Source organism: Argiope bruennichi, chromosome 6, assembly GCF_947563725.1.
Source record: "Argiope bruennichi chromosome 6, qqArgBrue1.1, whole genome shotgun sequence".
Taxonomy (NCBI): Eukaryota; Metazoa; Arthropoda; class Arachnida; order Araneae; family Araneidae; genus Argiope; species Argiope bruennichi.
In genome coordinates this window covers 41,263,850-41,282,071 of record NC_079156.1, presented here as the reverse complement: position 1 = coordinate 41,282,071, position 18,222 = coordinate 41,263,850, and the positions used below count along the sequence as shown (strand labels likewise).

At 28.2% G+C, this 18,222-nt stretch overlaps 1 protein-coding gene across 1 annotated transcript in view; it reads left to right on the top strand.

The window, feature by feature from the left end:
• The window catches only part of LOC129972736 (sarcoplasmic calcium-binding protein 1-like), a 190,680-nt gene extending 174,076 nt beyond the window's left edge, over positions 1–16,604 (top strand). Inside the window, exons 6-7 of the mRNA XM_056086977.1 lie at positions 1,099–1,202; positions 13,336–16,604. Of these exons, the coding sequence (XP_055942952.1) occupies positions 1,099–1,202; positions 13,336–13,461 (230 nt within the window). The 3' untranslated portion in view covers positions 13,462–16,604. The remainder of the gene's footprint in view (positions 1–1,098; positions 1,203–13,335) is intronic.
• Positions 16,605–18,222: the final 1,618 nt, after the last annotated feature.

The following is an 18,222-nucleotide window of genomic DNA, read 5'->3' as shown; positions in this document are numbered from 1 at the left end:
GATCACACCGAAGAATTTTTGAATCACGGAAATGTTAGGTTGCATATTTGTCAGATTCTTTAACATCAACAAACAAATTGAAACATTAATTTCCATCTAAAATATTTTACTACTAAATTCAAAAATGACGAGAATATATAAAGTTATCTCTATTTATTATTAATAATCTCTTAATTTTATTATTTGGTTTTCCTGTATTTACAACAAAAAGATTTCAACAAAGAAAGTATATTTGAAATTTTCGAAGATATTTGAACTTTTCTATAAATTCTTTTCTGTAATATATAGTTTAAAAAGGTGGTGAGGTTTAAATCATTTATTATTTCAATTTGAGGATTATTTCAGGTATAAAGATACACATAAGTTACAAGTGATTTTGAATCAGTGTGATTTCTTTATCTAGATTGATAGTTTGAAAATAAAGCCAATTGAAAGCAACAAAAGACTGCATTATTACAATTTTAAGTATCTGAAGTGCTCTCTACAATTTTTAAATTAATGTCAAACAACTAATGTTTCAAATATTCCGTGTTGTCTAAATAAGAGGTTAAATGAATGAAAACGATAAGGAATTCAAAACATCTTAGGTTAAGTAATCATGTTTATAAGTTTTACCATTTTTAGGCAATTTTTGTAATAATGTTAATTTTTTATTGCCATTATTCCAGTTGAATAAATTTCAAAAACAACAATATCGGCATTTCTTTCAAATACGAAATTAAATTCATATTTTAAATTGAATTTATTAATTTAATATTTATTTTTAATTTAATTTTTTAAATAATATTTCAAAAAATGAATCAGCATAACATATTACGCTAAAATCATATACAAAATGCATCATATTAAAAACATATAATGCACAGAGTTTTGTTTAATTTGAAGGAAAAAAGTATCAATTTCAGAAAAAGTTGCATTAAATGCTAGCAAAAAAGCTATATATTTCTTTTTCGGTATCTTCTTCATTTATTGTTCAATTTAATATTACACGATACATGCATTAGAATGGTTATCTACCTTCAAAGTAAACTTCATACATTTCATTTTTATTACAATATTCAACCTCAAATGATATAATTTTATTAACTTCTCGTTCAGGTGATGGTATAGTGACACTGGAAGAATTCCGGATGGACTGCGTGAACCGCAGCGCATTCCAGGATATCCAGGAAATTGATGATAGCTACAACAAATTGCTGAATGTATGTAGTTATTTACTACTCTATTTTCCAGTATTTCATTAAATTTTAATCATTTTTTTACTCAAGAGTTTTTTTTTAGCTTTTGTTGAAACCAAACTATAATACTAACATCCAATCACTCATTTTAAAAAACTGAATTATTGAATTATCTTGAATAATGTTTTGATAATGTCATATAGTTTTAAATACTATTTTTCGTATTTATGAAAGTACCTTCAATTTAGAAAGTTCTTTCAATTTAGATTGCTTCTTTTAAATTATCGTCCTCTTATACCCCTTACAAGACATAAATTCAGACTAATTTTCCTGAATGAGCTACAAATAATAGTTTCTTCCGCCATGACTTATAGCTTTCACTTTTGACTAGCCGTGACTCTTGACTTGGTAGCCAAATTGGAGAATTTTCTATTAAATTTGCTGATGGCAAAAAGATCTTATAGCTTCATTGTTGTACTGTTGTTGCAAATATTTCATATTTTTCAATAAATTTCCCAGCTCTTTTCATGAACTACACTGAGACGAAAAAGTAATCAACAGAAACCCCAGCATACTTTTATCTAAGAGTTCCTTTGGATCATAAATATTTCCTTTTTTTGATATGGTTTTCGTTGAATTCTTTCAAAAAAATTCTAATTCAACATAGACATGTTATATCCCGTAATTGAATCTAAAATTTTATCATCTGAATGTGATATATCTAGCAAGTAAACTATTGGTAAAAAATTCTTAAAATTTTTCATCCTTAGTTTGATTTAGATTAATTAAAAGAACAAAGAAGTTGACTTTTAAACACAAATTATCAGGTATTTTTTTACTTGTTTTATATACATTTCTTAACTAATTTTAAATTTTACATTCTTGTATTTTTAATTAAACATGCATTCATCTTATTCACTTATTTTATATAAATGTGTCAATAAAAGTCGATTAAGTTGTGTTGAATAATTGCTTTTTTTTAATATTTTGATCAATATTTGATCACTGAATTTAAAGAGATATTTTCAATTGAAGTTAGGAGCTTTTAAATTGCATTTTCTATAAGGTATCACTTAAATTGTCTTTCTGATATAGCTCATTTTTATTTCATATTGGAAATTATTTTTTTATAAGAGAACATATCTCTAATCAAAATATACTCTGTATTTAAATATCTACACTTTTAGAAACACTTGCAAATTAAAGCATACTTGAATATTACTAAATAAAAGATTCATGGGTAATAGAATAGAAAACTATTATAGCCAATAGAAACATTTATATTAATACTCTGCAAAATATACCTCATTATGATAAATATAATAAAAGCTTATTTTTCCTATTATACATAGATTTATTTGCACAAACAACTTAATAAAAAAAGTCAACATCATCTTATATTAGATTTCGTTAATGCTATGGTCTCTCATAGAAAGCTCATGGTTTCGTACGATTACAACTAAAGTTACACTTTTTGGGCGCATTCCTTCATGAACCAAACATTCCTTCTACTAAAGGCATCTAGGAGCATGGAAGAATGTATGTTATAGCAGGTATTATTAGATCACACAATACCTGTGATTAGCGAGCAACGGAAAAACAATACCGTTTCTAAAAAAAGACCCACGGCCATTACACACTGCAAAAAGAAAGCAATTACGAGTCGCCGCGTTTTTCTTTCACTCTTTCAGATGCCTTTCTTTTGTTTTGTCACTAAAAATTAAACTATGGATACTTCTTTATCGAGAATGTCTAAACAAACAACTTGTCTCTTGGGTTTGAGATAAGAGTTTGTCGTAGCAAAGATTTAGGGTTATTAGGCAAAAAGAATTTTTAATAGCTTTCACTAAGCAATAATAATCTAGATGAAGTGTATCGTTAGAACTTTGCTGAAGATATGTTTTTATTCTGGCTTGATAAGTAAAAGTGGATAAAGAAGAGAATAAGAAAGAAATGAGGGAAAATTTGAGTAAGAAATAATGGTTAATGAAATGTCCTTCTAATCTTTAGAATGCCTTATAATCATAAATGTTAAAAGCGATCTGAATGTTTTATTTATCAACTAGCCGCCTTTGGCGACCAGCCGGTTCGCCAATCTTAATGTTCGTTAAAATTTTAATAATTAAATATTTTATGCAATTCCAACTTTAATAGATTCTTCAGCAAAATATTTTAAAACTTCAAATTTTGATAGTCATATAATTCACTCATAATATTATAAAGGCCTTCAGTCATAACGTGATATGTATCTCTCTAATTTTCTGTTACCCCTCGTAGAATTTATGCTTTAAATTAAAGTGTAAATGATTCATCTGCAATTAATATAATAATATTTTTTACTAAAACAAAGCATTTTTTTAATAATATGATTACTGATAATAGAGTCACTGAGCGTTTAAACTTTATGGGCACTAAAGAATATCTTTCTTAATTTATGTAATATCTCAAGAATTTGTCAACAAAATTTTCGCAGATTCATCATGAACAGATCGATTAATGAACAATGTTTCATTTTAAATGCATTAAACACTAAGAAAATAAAATGAATCGTTTAAAATAATCGGTCTAAAACAGGTTTAAAAAAACTACTTAAAAAACGATGCACTTAAAACTATAAGCATATACAAAAAATATATAACTAACATAAATACATTTTAATTACAAAAACATGCAACGAACCTAAAAAAAATTTAAATCCAGTCCGCATCGGTTGATAATAATTCGTCAACACAATGCGGAATTCAGAACACAAAGCGCATGCGTGAATTTTCAACGCCAGTTACGTAACGCAAATACGTGATTTTTTTTCTACGCCAGTTGGGGTAACGCTATGCGGATTAGAAATTTTTAATTTCCTTTATTCTGTTTTATTTTTATTCAAAAGTTCTTCAGAATGAATCTGAAGGATCGATTAATTAACAATGTTTAATTTTAAATGCATCGAACATTAAGAAAATAAACAGAATCGTTTGAAATAATCCGCCGAAAAATACTAACCCTAGCCTCATTACTGTTGGGAGAAAAAAAATCCGGAAGCCTTACTCATTTGGCGGTGGCGAAAATGGAAGATTTTTTTGGCGGAAAAGTTGGCGGTGGGGAAAATGGAAGATTTTTTTGGCGGGAAAGTTAGTTTTTAATTAATAATTAAAATTCTAATTAAAATTTCAAAAAAAGAGACCCCAGGTGCACATTCCCGACCTCTAAGGTATACATGTACCAAATTTGATAGCTGTATGTCAAATGACCTGGCCTGTAGAGCGCCAACACACACACACACACACACACACACACACATTGAGCTTTATTATAAGTATAGATTGAAAATCTAAACTCGCCCACGAACTTAAGGAATTGCTACGAAAGAATCTTAATATTTCTACAAATTTTGACAAAAACATAGATAAAACGCGCGTGTGTGTGTGTGTGTGCGTGTGTGTGTGTGTGTGTGTGTGTGTGTGTGTGTGTGTGATGATATCTCATCTAATTTAAGTCTTAATTAATTTACAAATTTATGCCTTAATTTAGCCCATATTAGCTTCATTCTAAAATGTTCTCTTATTTCCTGATCCAATTCCCAATTTTATTTAATTAATTCTACACGCACTCTATAAAATTGCTCTCTTTAGCATTTTCTCACGTTCCAAGTAAAGGAATAAAAATCCTTAATGCTTACAACATACCTAAAGATACCTAAAAGAGTTTTAAAGATATCTGAATTTCCCTTTCCTAAATCGACATGTGTCAAAGAAATCTCTATCAAAATATCATAGCAAAATCACTAAAGGGAAAAATTTTGGTCTTTTCCGCTGTTGCGTCGCGATGTAGACTAGCATATTTCTAATCACTTATTCTTTGTAAGTCATTTATGCTTCTTCTATTCGGCCACGCTATTGCTAAAGTATGATGTTTACATTTATATATAATTAATTAATAGCTATTTAATAATTAGCCGGTAAAAAATATAATTAAATTTTTTACTTGATACAGATAAAATAAGCAATTAAAGCAGTTATTACTTTTTAATTAATTTTAGTTGAACGCCAAAATAAATGTTTTCGGTTATTTTTCTTACATTCCCTGTTCTCGTTTTTGCAAGGTTATACTCAACAGTATCTGAACCATAAAAAATTATAGTACCCTAAGGTTAAAATAACCACACTTCTAAATATTTCACTTTGTTATTTAAGAAAAAAAACAATGGCATGGGTGGGTTTTTTTGTTTGTTTGTTTATCATTAATTATGCTTCATGTTCCATATCTTCAAATTTCAGGCTTCAATAAAAAAAATTCTGCAAGAGGAAAATCATTTAAAACATTGCATCTAATATCTCTAGAAAGAAAGAATATGATGTCGATAAACAACAATTCGCAATAGAAGAGCGAATATATTCGTTATTATAGAACAGTATAGCAGCTGCAAACAGTACTATACGGAATTAGAGTACTCTTTCAGAAGTTGATGACGCATACACAATACCTTATTTACAATTTCACTAACTGTATTTTTTTATTATCATGTACGCCTTACATATCAATGACGAGATTTAAAGTATAAACCTTTATATCAATCAATCAATAAAAAGTTAATTCCTATACGTATCAGTCATATAAACTTTCCTTATGATTCAACACAGTTTGCTTTTATATACAAAATCATTATTTTTTAATTTATTTATTGTTTTTGTTGTTATTTAGTGATAACAAAATATAACTAAATATTTTTTAGTTATTTAAAAATTAAAATAAATAAAAAAATTATATTTTATTTGCTCTTTCTACAAAAGCCTTACTTGAAGCATTTAATGAAAATATAAACACAATTTTTCTATTTGAGTGAAGAAACATATTAAATCTATTTCATATAATGTATAATACACTAATTTTAAAATTCTCAGAAAAAAATTAATTAAATTAAAACTTTAGCTTATAAGTATTTAAATAATCGGAAATGCTTACTACTATTTCTGTGTCCTAGCATTGCATTGATAAGTTACAAGCCAACAACCTAGTTATATAGCCATAGATTTTAATAATTTTGAAATAAAATATAGCAAAGAAAAACAAGGCAAAAAAAGAAATACAAACGATCTTTTTAAATTTCTAAAATCTTTCAATTTCATGAGAGTTGCCAAGGGCAAAAGATAAATTTAATTAGAAACTTTATCGTTTGTACCTCGCAACACCGATGATATTGAGATCTGAAATTAGTTTTTGAATATAATAAAACACTGAAGAGCAATTCAAGCAGACGAATTTGATTTTCAATGACAAATTTTCTTATTTTTTCTGATTTTGTTAGTCTTGTTATTTAATTTTTTTTTTTTTTTTTTTGCCTGGTAATCTTAAGTTTTTCGAACACAATTTTTTTTTATATTTTAATTTTAATAAAATTTATCTTTTCTGCTTCAAATGATTGGCAGTAGATGGGTTATTTAAAAAAAACCATCACGTGACACGTCATAGCATGATAAATGTAATGCACTTATCATCTATTAAGCTAATTATTTTTCTATATTGCCGTATTATTATGCACTCTTCCCTTCAATGTGATAAATTCTGGAATGAAACTGATATGACGTGTTTGAAAAAATTATAATACTTCACTAAAATACATGCTTTTAAAACAAAAATTTAATATTTATTTACATGTGAGAACATGATGTTGTTTGGGTTAGAGGTTTTTGAAGCGACAAAATACACAGGCAAAAAATTCATGATTTATCAAGAGTTATATATATATATATAACAAAACTTTGTAATTATCATTCAAATCTAAACTCTTAAAATTTTCAAAAATCTAATTTTCTCACATTTTAACAGGATCAAAAGGGTTTGCAATAATAAAAATTCCTACATTGAAGCATCAAATGACCTCATTAAAAATTTAATTAATAATAAATTTCCAAGAAACTACTGTAATATCAACTTTTTGATTAAACAAAATATGATTTGGGATTAATCCTTTACCTAAAATTAAAATGGAACTTCCCTTGCATATTAGATCACTCAATAGATGGCTCTGGGGCCCTACAATTGTTTTTTACCTTAAATGCGTTAGCTTGGGGGAGTTAAAAAAAAAAGCGGAAATCACAATCGATAGCATGAAACTTCTTTGCCTTCGGCTGGTATGTGCTTTCCTTTTTATTTTTTAATTATTGGTTTAAGTTTTATTGTATGGTATTTTTGTTTTATTTTTATTTTTGTTATTGTATTTTTGCTTATTAGTGGATGTATTCATCTAATTTATTGTTTTGTATTTTTCCTTTCTGTTAAAATGGTATATCTCTTGGGCCTAATTTCAGGGGATTTTCGGGTTACGAGGAATCATTATTTAACTTTTTAGTCTGCATTCCTTCACGGAAAAAAATCCCTTATTTTGAATCCGTGCCTGAGGGTGACCCTTGAAAAAGTTAATTTTCTCTAGGTGGCAAAAAATGCTTTAGGGCTCAAACGATTTTAAGTTAAAAAAAAAAAAACATTGCTCTTCTAAAGTTTGATGGTTGGGCAATTCAATAGTCACTTGATTATTCCAAACCAGTTTATACCAGATTTTCGGGAGAAAATATATTTTGGCCCTGAGATATGTGTAAGAGCTCGAACGATTTTGATGTGAAAAAAAAAAAAACATTTTAAATATCGATGCATGCATAATCTGATAGTCACGTGATTGTTTCAAACCGGTTTCAATTGGTTAGTTAATTAATTAAGACAAACAATGACATAAAAAATAATAATATTCATACACGATAACATGAAATTTGAGATAGCAGATTTCAATTGTTTCTTTATTTAATACTAGCCGCCTTTGGCGACCAGCCGGTTCGCCAATCTTAATATTCGTTAAAATTTTAATAATTAAATATTTTATGCAATTTCTACTTTAATAGCTTCTTCATCAAAATATTTTAAAACTTCAAATTTTGATTATCATATAATTCATTCATAATATTATAAAGGCCTTCAGTCATAACGTAATATGTATCTCTCTCATTTTCTGTTAGCACTCGTAGAATTTATGCTTTAAATTAAAGTGGAAAGAATTAATCTTCAATTAATATAATAATATTTTTTACTGAAACAAAGCATTTTTTTTAATAATCTGATTACTGAAAATAGAGTCACTCAGCGTTTAAACTTTATGGGCACTAAAGAATATCTTTTTTAATTTATGTAATATCTCAAGAGTTGGTCAACAAAATTTTCTTAGATTCATTATGAGCAGATCGATTCATTAACAATGTTTAAATTTAAATGCATCAAACACTAAGAAAATAAAACGAATCGTTTAAAATAAACGGCTGAAAACAGGTTTCAAAAAAACTACTTAAAAAACGATGTACTTAAAACTATAAGCATATACAAAAAATATATGACTAACATAAATACAATTTACTTACAAAAGCATGCAACTAACCCAAAAATAATTTAAATCATCCATTGATAACGGTTGTCATGGCAACAATCAGAACAGAATGCGCATGCGTGAATTTTCTTCGCCGGTTACGTAACGCAAATACGTGATTTTTTCTACGCCAGTTGGGGTAACGCTATGCGGATTAGAAATTTTTAATTCCTTTATTCTGTTTTATTTTAATTCAAAAGTACTTCAGAATGAATCTGAAGGATCGATTAATTAACAATGTTTAATTTTAAATGCATCAAACATTAAGAAAATAAACAGAATCGTTTGAAATAATCCGCCGAAAAATGTTAACCCAAGCCTCATTACTGTTGGGAGAAAAAAAACAACAACAACTAAAGCCTTACTCATTTGGCGGTTGCGAAAATGGAAGATTTTTTTGGCGGGAAAGTTAGTTTTTAATTAATAATTAAAATTCTAATTAAAAATTCGAAAAAAGAAACCCCAGGTGCACATTCCCAGCCTTCAAGGTATACATGTACCAAATTTGGTAGCTGTATGTCAAACGGTCTGGCCTGTAGAGCGCCAACACACACACACACACACACACACACATTGAGCTTTATTATAAGTATAGATATAGATAAGATTTTTTTAAGTAATATTTTTGAATCAAATATAAAATGGAGAAAATATAATAATTTGAAATAAATTCACATTCAGCTACTTTGAAAAATTTCGATTTATATCAACACTGGAATTTTGCTGACTATTCATACCATTTTTGAATGAAATCTGCAGGGAATAATTTTACATTCCAAAATTCTATTCCAGTTTTCCTGAAACGGCATTTTCCGTATTCTTAATACAATAAAAAGAAGGAATAAAATCGATCACATCGAGTTTCTTTTGGTTATGTTGAATACCTCGCCTTTTATGCTCTGCTGACTATGTATATTCGAATAAATATATTTGGTAAATCCTTCTCCTTCCCCATAACTGCCGGTTTGAATTCTATATGTATCTTAATGCATGCACTTCCTTGAATTATTTATATTCTACTTCCTATTCAATTTATTTTGAAAATTGTTGATTCTCATTCTTTCTTTATATTCATTCAGTTACTTGCATTATGCGTTTTATTTTTATAGAATGCACCATTTTTTCCACTAGTTTTCCGGTTTATATTATACCTATTCAAAATAAATCCTGCAAATTTTATTGACATGCATTTTATTATGAGGGAAAATATTACTGTCCATCATGTTGCTTCAATACATAATTTTTTGAAGGGGGGGGGAGCTTTTGTCTAAGTATACCAAATGAAAATGATGTAATCGGCAAAAAATCAGCCTCGAGATTTTGAGAAACCACATTTTAGACTGAACTCGAGTGTGAAAAATATGCTTTTGATATTACAATTGTCTGCCTACCGTGAACATGATCGTTCAAAAGCTTTTTAAGTTAGGTGGATGAAATTTGATATGTAATCTTTACATAGAATTGCAGATTTCTAAGAAATTTCGAAATAAATCCATTCTCGAGTATGTGATAATTGTAAATGCAAAGAGCTGATAGATAAAATTGGGAACACAGTTACCATATCTAAATCTAGTAGACACTCAGAAACGCTTTAAGTTAGATAGATGAAATTTGGTATATGGCCTTTGCATCAAATTTATAGGTTTCTATAAAATTTTGAAAAAGCGTCATCCTTGAATGCAAGAAAAATTAATAAATATGAAACTCAAAAAACTTGAAAAATAAAATTAAGTACACAGTTTTAATATCTTGTGGCGAAAGCTTATAAGCCAGTTAAGCCAGCTACGCTACCCGAGCAATTGTTTTTGTATCGTGGTCATGTTACTGGGCTGCGAACCACAAAGTTCCAGGTTCTATCCTCGCTCATAAGAATTCGCCACGTTGGTGACCTCGGACGATGAACCTTTAACCTTCGTACAGCTGTTGTGGCGCCATCTACCCGCAACCAAAGTCGTCAGACTCACTTCACGCAGCATCAGCAACCACTCACCCACACACGCTCGACATAACGCTTGGCGCTATTCAAATGGGTACAGGCGCATTAGAATCAACAGCTAAACACATCACCACTCAACAGCCATATCGTTCATCTCACCTCCGACTCACTGGAGGAAGAATCTGTGGTGAAAGCTTATAAGGCAGTTAACAGCTACGCTACCCGAGCAATTGCTTTTGTATCGTGGTCATGTTACTGGGTTGCGAACCACAAGGTCCCAGGTTCTATCCACGCTCATATCAATCAGCCACAATCTAAAATCCACAGATACATATCAAATTTTGAGCTCATTTTCCATGGAGCTGTATATATGTGTGATAAAAACGGAACATCTCAAAAATGCTACTACATAAATAAATGAAATATGATACGCAATACTGCTATTAAATCTAAAAAATGCCAATTTATTTTTCAATATGTTATGCATTGCAAAAAGTTCATGTATAAGGTTCTGAAAATAAAAATCTACATTTAGCTGGCCTAGAACTAGAGGCATTTCGCAAGCTCCCACTTGTTATGGAAAGTGGAGTAGTATCTTTATTAGAAAGTATAGGGGAAGATTTACTCCCGCTGGTTTCATAATTTAAATAAAAACCAGCGTCTCATCAAAATTTTCTCGCATACTCTTTAATAAACTTGTCATGCCAGAGAATACCTTACATGGCATTGGCATACAATAATTACAAAACGTTAACTTTTAGAGGAAATTTAGCATTTTTACTGAATCTATTGTGTCATCCCTGGCGAGTTTTTTGGCAATTATCTCTGGCTTGCGTTAATAGTATCCGAAAATCGAATTTGTATTTTAGACACGATCTTCTCAACCCGATTAAAACCAAAAATAATTGTCACAAAACTACTCTTGTAGTGACAAAATTCCATACCAAACATCAGATATTTAAGTACTTGCATTTTTGAACTATCGCTTTTACATGTTTCTGAAAGTACAGACCGACGGACAAACCTTTATTGGATTTGGCTCAAAATTTCACAGGTGTTAAGATAGATGTTAAAGATGTAGACTATAGATATAGATATCTATTTACACTATGTATATTAAATCTGTGTACTAAATTTTATCTATGTAGCTCTCTTCATTCCCTAGTTATAGTGTTGATTTATATTCGAACAGCCGGACAGACAGACTTATCCTGAATGGGTTTTGCTCGAAATTGGATAGAAATGTTACAAATTTGATGTAAAGACTGTGCACTAAACTTCATTCGTCTAGCGCTTTTGAGTTATTTTTGCCACAAACAAACTGTCATTTTCCAAAAAAATGTTTTTCGAACTCAAGGAGATCTAAAACGTGGAGATCTGTCCAAATCGTGAGATTTTTTGTTGACTACTATACTGTCTCTAACCTACGTATTCGAGAAAGTAAAAATACATTGATCTTTGTACTGTAATCTTTTTGTAGAGGTATTTTCAACAACGCGTTGAGAATTAAAAATAGTTGGTTTTTCAGATTCTAAATTGAAACTTTTGGAATTTGGTGTATTTTCTAATCCTTTATTTTTTCGGAGGCTTTAATGATAATTCAAAGTGTCGATAACGTTTTGAGAATCATGCTCTCTATTTATCTTTCACCAGTTTCTTCCTCTATATCTTATTCCCAAAACAACATCATGTTTTCACATGATAAAGAAAATATGATTGATAACGAACAAAAATTTTATTTTCCACATTTACTTAATTCTATTTAAGTACTTTAATGTCATATTTATGTACTATTCAGAATATTTATAAATCTATTCACAATATTCATTAATAAAAAAAACAAATGTTTTTATGTGTTATGAAACATAAAAATATGTTCTTTGGTATATGGAACTTCTTTTAATATTGGAAAGAAGTACGTAACTCAGAAGCTTTCAATCTTTACATTCAAAATCCCCTGTATCTTATAAATTTAAACGAGCAATTCTTGTATATACGTATATAAATTTATTTCGTGTATCTCAGAAAAGGCTCTTACGTTTTGAATCAAATTTTATATTAAGTTAAGGTTTTACATTTTAAGTTTACTTATATAGGGTCTTTCCTGTAAAAAGTAGACTTTAAACAAAAAAAAAATTATAACTATTAGAATAAGTATACTCAACTTCCACATCGAAATATGGCCAGTGCAGTTTAGTGGTCAAAACAACATGAATGACACTGGTATTGCGGATTCTGGGTTCAAGTCATGCTTTTTTGTTAATGTTTTTATATCTAATATTTTTGGCTTTTTAAGTTTATTTATAAAGGTGTCTTTCCTGAAAAGACACAAAAAAACAAAATACACAGAAAAAAACATTTTTTATAACTAACTATTATAGCCTTTTTCAATCTGCTCTCATGCTGACAATGTCATATAGCGCCGTCTCGTAAATTTGTGTGGTACTTGCATTGTTGCCGTAGGATGATAACCCAGTGGTTCCTCAAAACTTAGCAAGATGGCGCTATATGAATTATCCGAATACAATCACATCCGGCCCACATCCAATAGCAGCATTGCAATTATTGTATAAATCAATTCGAATAACATGTTAAACTAAAAACATTCATAATTTTTTATATATATGACCAGTTTATAAGTAGTTAAGATTGAAAAATATTAGTATATAATCATTATGTGATTCGTATTTAAATATTTCCTCCAAAAAAACTCGGTTAAAGAAAACTCTCGAGAGAAGCTTGGTTTTCCAGATATTGTAAATTGAATTAAACTATTTTCAACTAAGTTTAGTTTGATTTATTTCTCTTTCTTTTTATAGGAGAATGACAAGAAAAATGGCGGCATAACACAAGCTCGTTACCAGGAGCTTTACGCCGAATTCATCGGTTCCCCGGAAACAGAAGTTCCCGGAGCTCACCTCTTCGGACCCTTGACCGTATATTAATGATATCTGAAATACTTATTATCAATTTTTATTTTAAAAATCTATATCAAGTTTTCCATAGTTGCTCGTCTTTGTGTACTCCTCAACATGTGACTGCACACCGAAAAGCTGTTTTGAATTCAATGAAGTCGTGTTACTTTGTATTTCACCAAAATGTTACAATTGTTTGTTAGGGAAGCTATTTTTACATGTTTTCACTGATTCCCGTATTATTTTTATTTAATGGAGGGTTTAGTTTTTATTTTTTAACAATTTTTTTGAGATTTACAAAGTGAAATGTGTTTATGTCTTTAATCACCAAATGGAAGTAATGCATTTTTGATCATTTTTTAATAATCATAAAATCACATGCTAATTATATTAAATATGAAAGTTAAGAAGCATTTGCTGGCATCTAAAAAAAGCTATTCTCATGATATATTTTTTTCGCAATAGTTTAAAATTATTAAAATTTCTCTTAAAAATTAGAATAATTAAAAATTTAGATATAAATAGCGAAATATTAATAGTTAATCAAAAAAATTCTCTGAAGAAAGTAAAATATTTTTTTAAGTTAAAATGTTTATAACAATGGCATTTTGAAATAACAACGCATAACATAAATAACTAAGAATTCTTTCTTTTAGGTTTTTTTTTCATTCGTGTTTGTGTTCGAAAAATTAATTTTATATATTTGATTTTAATTTAAAATTGACATTAATCAGCTTGCGAGCATTCAAATCGAATTTTAAATTCCGTTTATTTTCGAATAATATGCAAATATTTGAAACACTAACTCATTTAAAAAATATAACATTGAAGATCATGAAAAAAAATTTTTGAAGAATTTAGAAAATAGATATTTAAATAGCTTTGAACACGCTTACGCGCTTCGCAGCAGCGCGAACGTGAAAAATATTAACTGATTTTTTTTAATATAATTTCTGGGACATTTTTGTACGCTAGTTAGATGCGTAAGTGTTTAGCTCATAACTGCATTAATTAGTTGATTCTGTAAGTTAGTTTACATATTAGTAAAATGATCAGTCATCATAGTATTAGTAGAAGCGCATATAATTCCACAGCACGAGAAGTAGATTTGTTGCTTTGCAATCCTACATTTGCACTTTAGAAAGCATTTATTTATTATCATTCTGTTAGAAACAAAAAGATATTACAATATTCTTTTATTATATAATTTATATGCTAAAGTATTTGTATTAAAGCTTAACCAAAAACCATCATTCTCTCTAGGGACATGATCAAATATACAATAGCACCTTCATTAATATTTATTTAATAGATAATGGTTGAAGATTCTGCTTTGTTCACTAAGAAATACTGGAATAACTATGTAATAGCTCGTCGATTCTCAGTTATTTTCATTATTATTTCATTTTATAACTTTCTTTCTATATGAATTCTTTAATCATTTATTTGTCTTCGAAATGTAATTATAACAAAATAACACAGAAATTTATAGCAGTCTTTCTAAAAAGAATTCTATAAGAAAAGTTGGAGAACGAATCTAAAGTTCTAGGAAAAATACAGCATTCTCAATCTATAACAATCGGAAAAGAATTTGGAAGAATCGGAAAAGAAATTTGGAACAATCGTTGTAGAAAGTTGGTCAACGTATCTAAAGCTACAGAATAAATATAGAATTCCTAAACCATAACAATCGGAAAAGAATTTTTTTAAGCTCTTCTGCTACTCTAAAAAGAGAGTCAAATATTTGATTCTAATCTCCATTAACCGAAATTCTAGCCTGTATGCAGGAAGATTGAGTGGTCTTTGATAACAAAATTTTTTTAAAAAAATTCACCCATGGAATAAACTGTGCAGTCATTAGCATTTTAATAAACTATTTCTGCTTTGAATACACCAAAAAAAAAAATTCTAGCACTGTCATTTACAGAGACAAATTTTTCAAACTCTTTTTATTTTGGAGCAAACGATTATAAAAGAAAACAAATGGATTTCTTTATGCATTTCATCGCCAAATTATCGTCTGCATATTAATATGAATAATTTTTTTCTTTTTTTTTCAATTTGCTTTTAACTAAATTAAAATATTAGCGTGTGCTTTAAATATAAATATATTTTATTTAACAATAGAGATTATTTTTAATCAAATTTCGTGTTATATTAACTAAAAAATATTTTTATTTTATTTGAGAACTCATCTTGTAAAATGCATACATTTCTTCGCTTCTTTGATATCAAGGTATTATTAAGAGAAGAAATAGTATCATGGAATAAATTATTGTTCTATTCATTTCATTTTCTATATTATTTCTAATCGATAAATATTTTTAATAAACAAGTAATTTCACTATCCTCAAATAATATAAAGCATCATTATTTAATTTCTTCCTTTCTATTAGTACTCCCAATAAATAATAAATTTCATAAAATATTTCCTATTTTGAAAAATTAGATTTACAGAAGTTAAATTGTTTTTAGTTAAAAAAAATGTTTTAACTTATTCTATAGAATGAACTAAGGCTTATTTTAATAATTTTTATTACTTTCAGAAGTAAAAAAGGATGTAGTTATGAAAAGAATTAAATTATCAGAAAGAGATGCAAAAATCAAGATTCTAATGATGGAACTGCAAAATTAGAATTACATGAAATGAGAAGCCATTCTTTTGAATTTCTTATAAAATCAAAGGCTTCAGAAGAACTGAGATAAAAAATAAGTTGTGAGGTTTAAGAAAAAGGACAGCCATTTTTCCAGTTCTTTCCTTCACAAATATTTCCCTCGAATATATATAGTATTAGAAGTGAAAGAAATGATAAAGTGCTAGTTATTTTAGGATAGACTTTTGTAAGTTCGAGTACAAATATTTTTGCTTAGCTATGAAATACTGATAATGCTAATGAGCTTGAACAAAATACAGAAATGAGATTTAAATATATATATTCCAAATGTTTCTTTTATGTTTTATTTTGTTTTTTTAATTTCAGTTCTATAAAATAATAACCCACTATCATCATGTGAAAGTAGAAACTTGTGTCTACCTGCTTCGAAAATAATATTCATATAGCTCCATTTCTATATTGTGTGCATTATATGTCTTGTTTCACTTAGTATCCTATGTATTTTTATGTCTTGTGTATGTTGAAATACAATGATCATAAATAAAACGTATTCGTGTATGCCATGTCTCATTTTTTCTCGAAAGAATTTTACACAGAAATATACTCATAGATACTTCATTTTTTAAAAAAATCACTAATTATTTAGTATTACATCTTTGACGACCAGTAGATTCGCCAAGATGCAATTGCTAAAAATTTCAGTAAAATATTTTCTGTAAATATGTCTTAATGGCGTCCGCGTAAAAGTACTTTTTTACATCACATTTTATAGCCATACAACTCATACTAATTTAGAAATCTTAAACCGTTCTGTTCATTATGCTAGGCATTTCCCTAATTATCTGTCTGTATCATTATACATCTAATTATATCTCAATAAAGAATAGTGGTATTTAAACATGGATATACTTAAGTCTTTTTATTGTAAGAATAACAAAATTTCAAAAATGTTTTGAAAAGCATTACATTCCTTAATCATCAATAATAGAAAAAAAATACCAGAAATATTGAAATCAAAAATGAAAACGATTTGAGTTTCACTTCAATAATGAAACATACAGATGAAAAATAAGCTAAACATATTTTTTTAAAAACTGATGAAAAATCATGCAGCAAAAAATGATATCATTAAACAAATATTTTTTTCTTTTGAATTTTAAGATGATGTTAAAAATACTTTTGTGTTGTAATATTTTCGAAAGTTGCCAGGTGAAAATACGAAAATTTTGCCTAGTTTATAACTAATTAAGATTCTAATATAAAATTTCAAATGTAAATATTCATTTGAAAATTATTTCCGGTGTAAATATTCCCTTACTCAAAAATATTTATGTGCCAAGTTTAGATCTCTAGTTCAAACGGCCTCGCTTGTAGAGCGTAAAAACATGGATTATACACATTTTATAAGTAGAGGACTGCCAATAAGAGAGATCAATTCTTCCGAGATTCTAAGTCACATGACAAACAGAGCCAATAAGAAATGAGGACGAAAAGTTTGAATTCATAACATCCGGTAAAATTTATTCTTTTTGCAAAAGGAAAGCTCTAGGGTTTTGTTTTTTTAAATCCAAATCTGCATTTATTTGAATATTACATAGATTAGTACACGTTTTACCAATCTAATAGTCTCATTACGTTTGTAGATTACATACTATTTGTTTTGATCGGAAATACTATTATTTCCTTATGAAAAGATTCGGAATTTTGTATGAACGAGAGGCTTCATCTTTATATATAAAAGGTAATGTTCGTATATATGTTCTTTATTAACTAAAAAGATGCTTAATCGAAACACACATGGTTTTTAAAAAATAATCCGTTTTGTTCTGAGAATGATTAAAACTATTGAAATCCTTGATCTGATCAGTAGAAAGTTAGGAGCTTAATAATAAAATATTTATAGTAGCAATACTATTATTTGAAAGTACTTCTCAATAAATACGAATATGAATTCAAAGACACTTAAAAATTCTGAAAGAACATTAAAAGCCTCAACAAGAATAAAAAACGGAGATATATAGAATTTTTGAAGAACACACAAAATGATTGTTAAAAGCCACTATCTGCCCTGCTGATGATTTTTTTACCCTAAAGTCTATAAGTCATATAAACAATATTCTTATGGTTTCTTATAGACTTAAAAAAAAAACTTTAGAGCAATTGACGCATTTTTTTT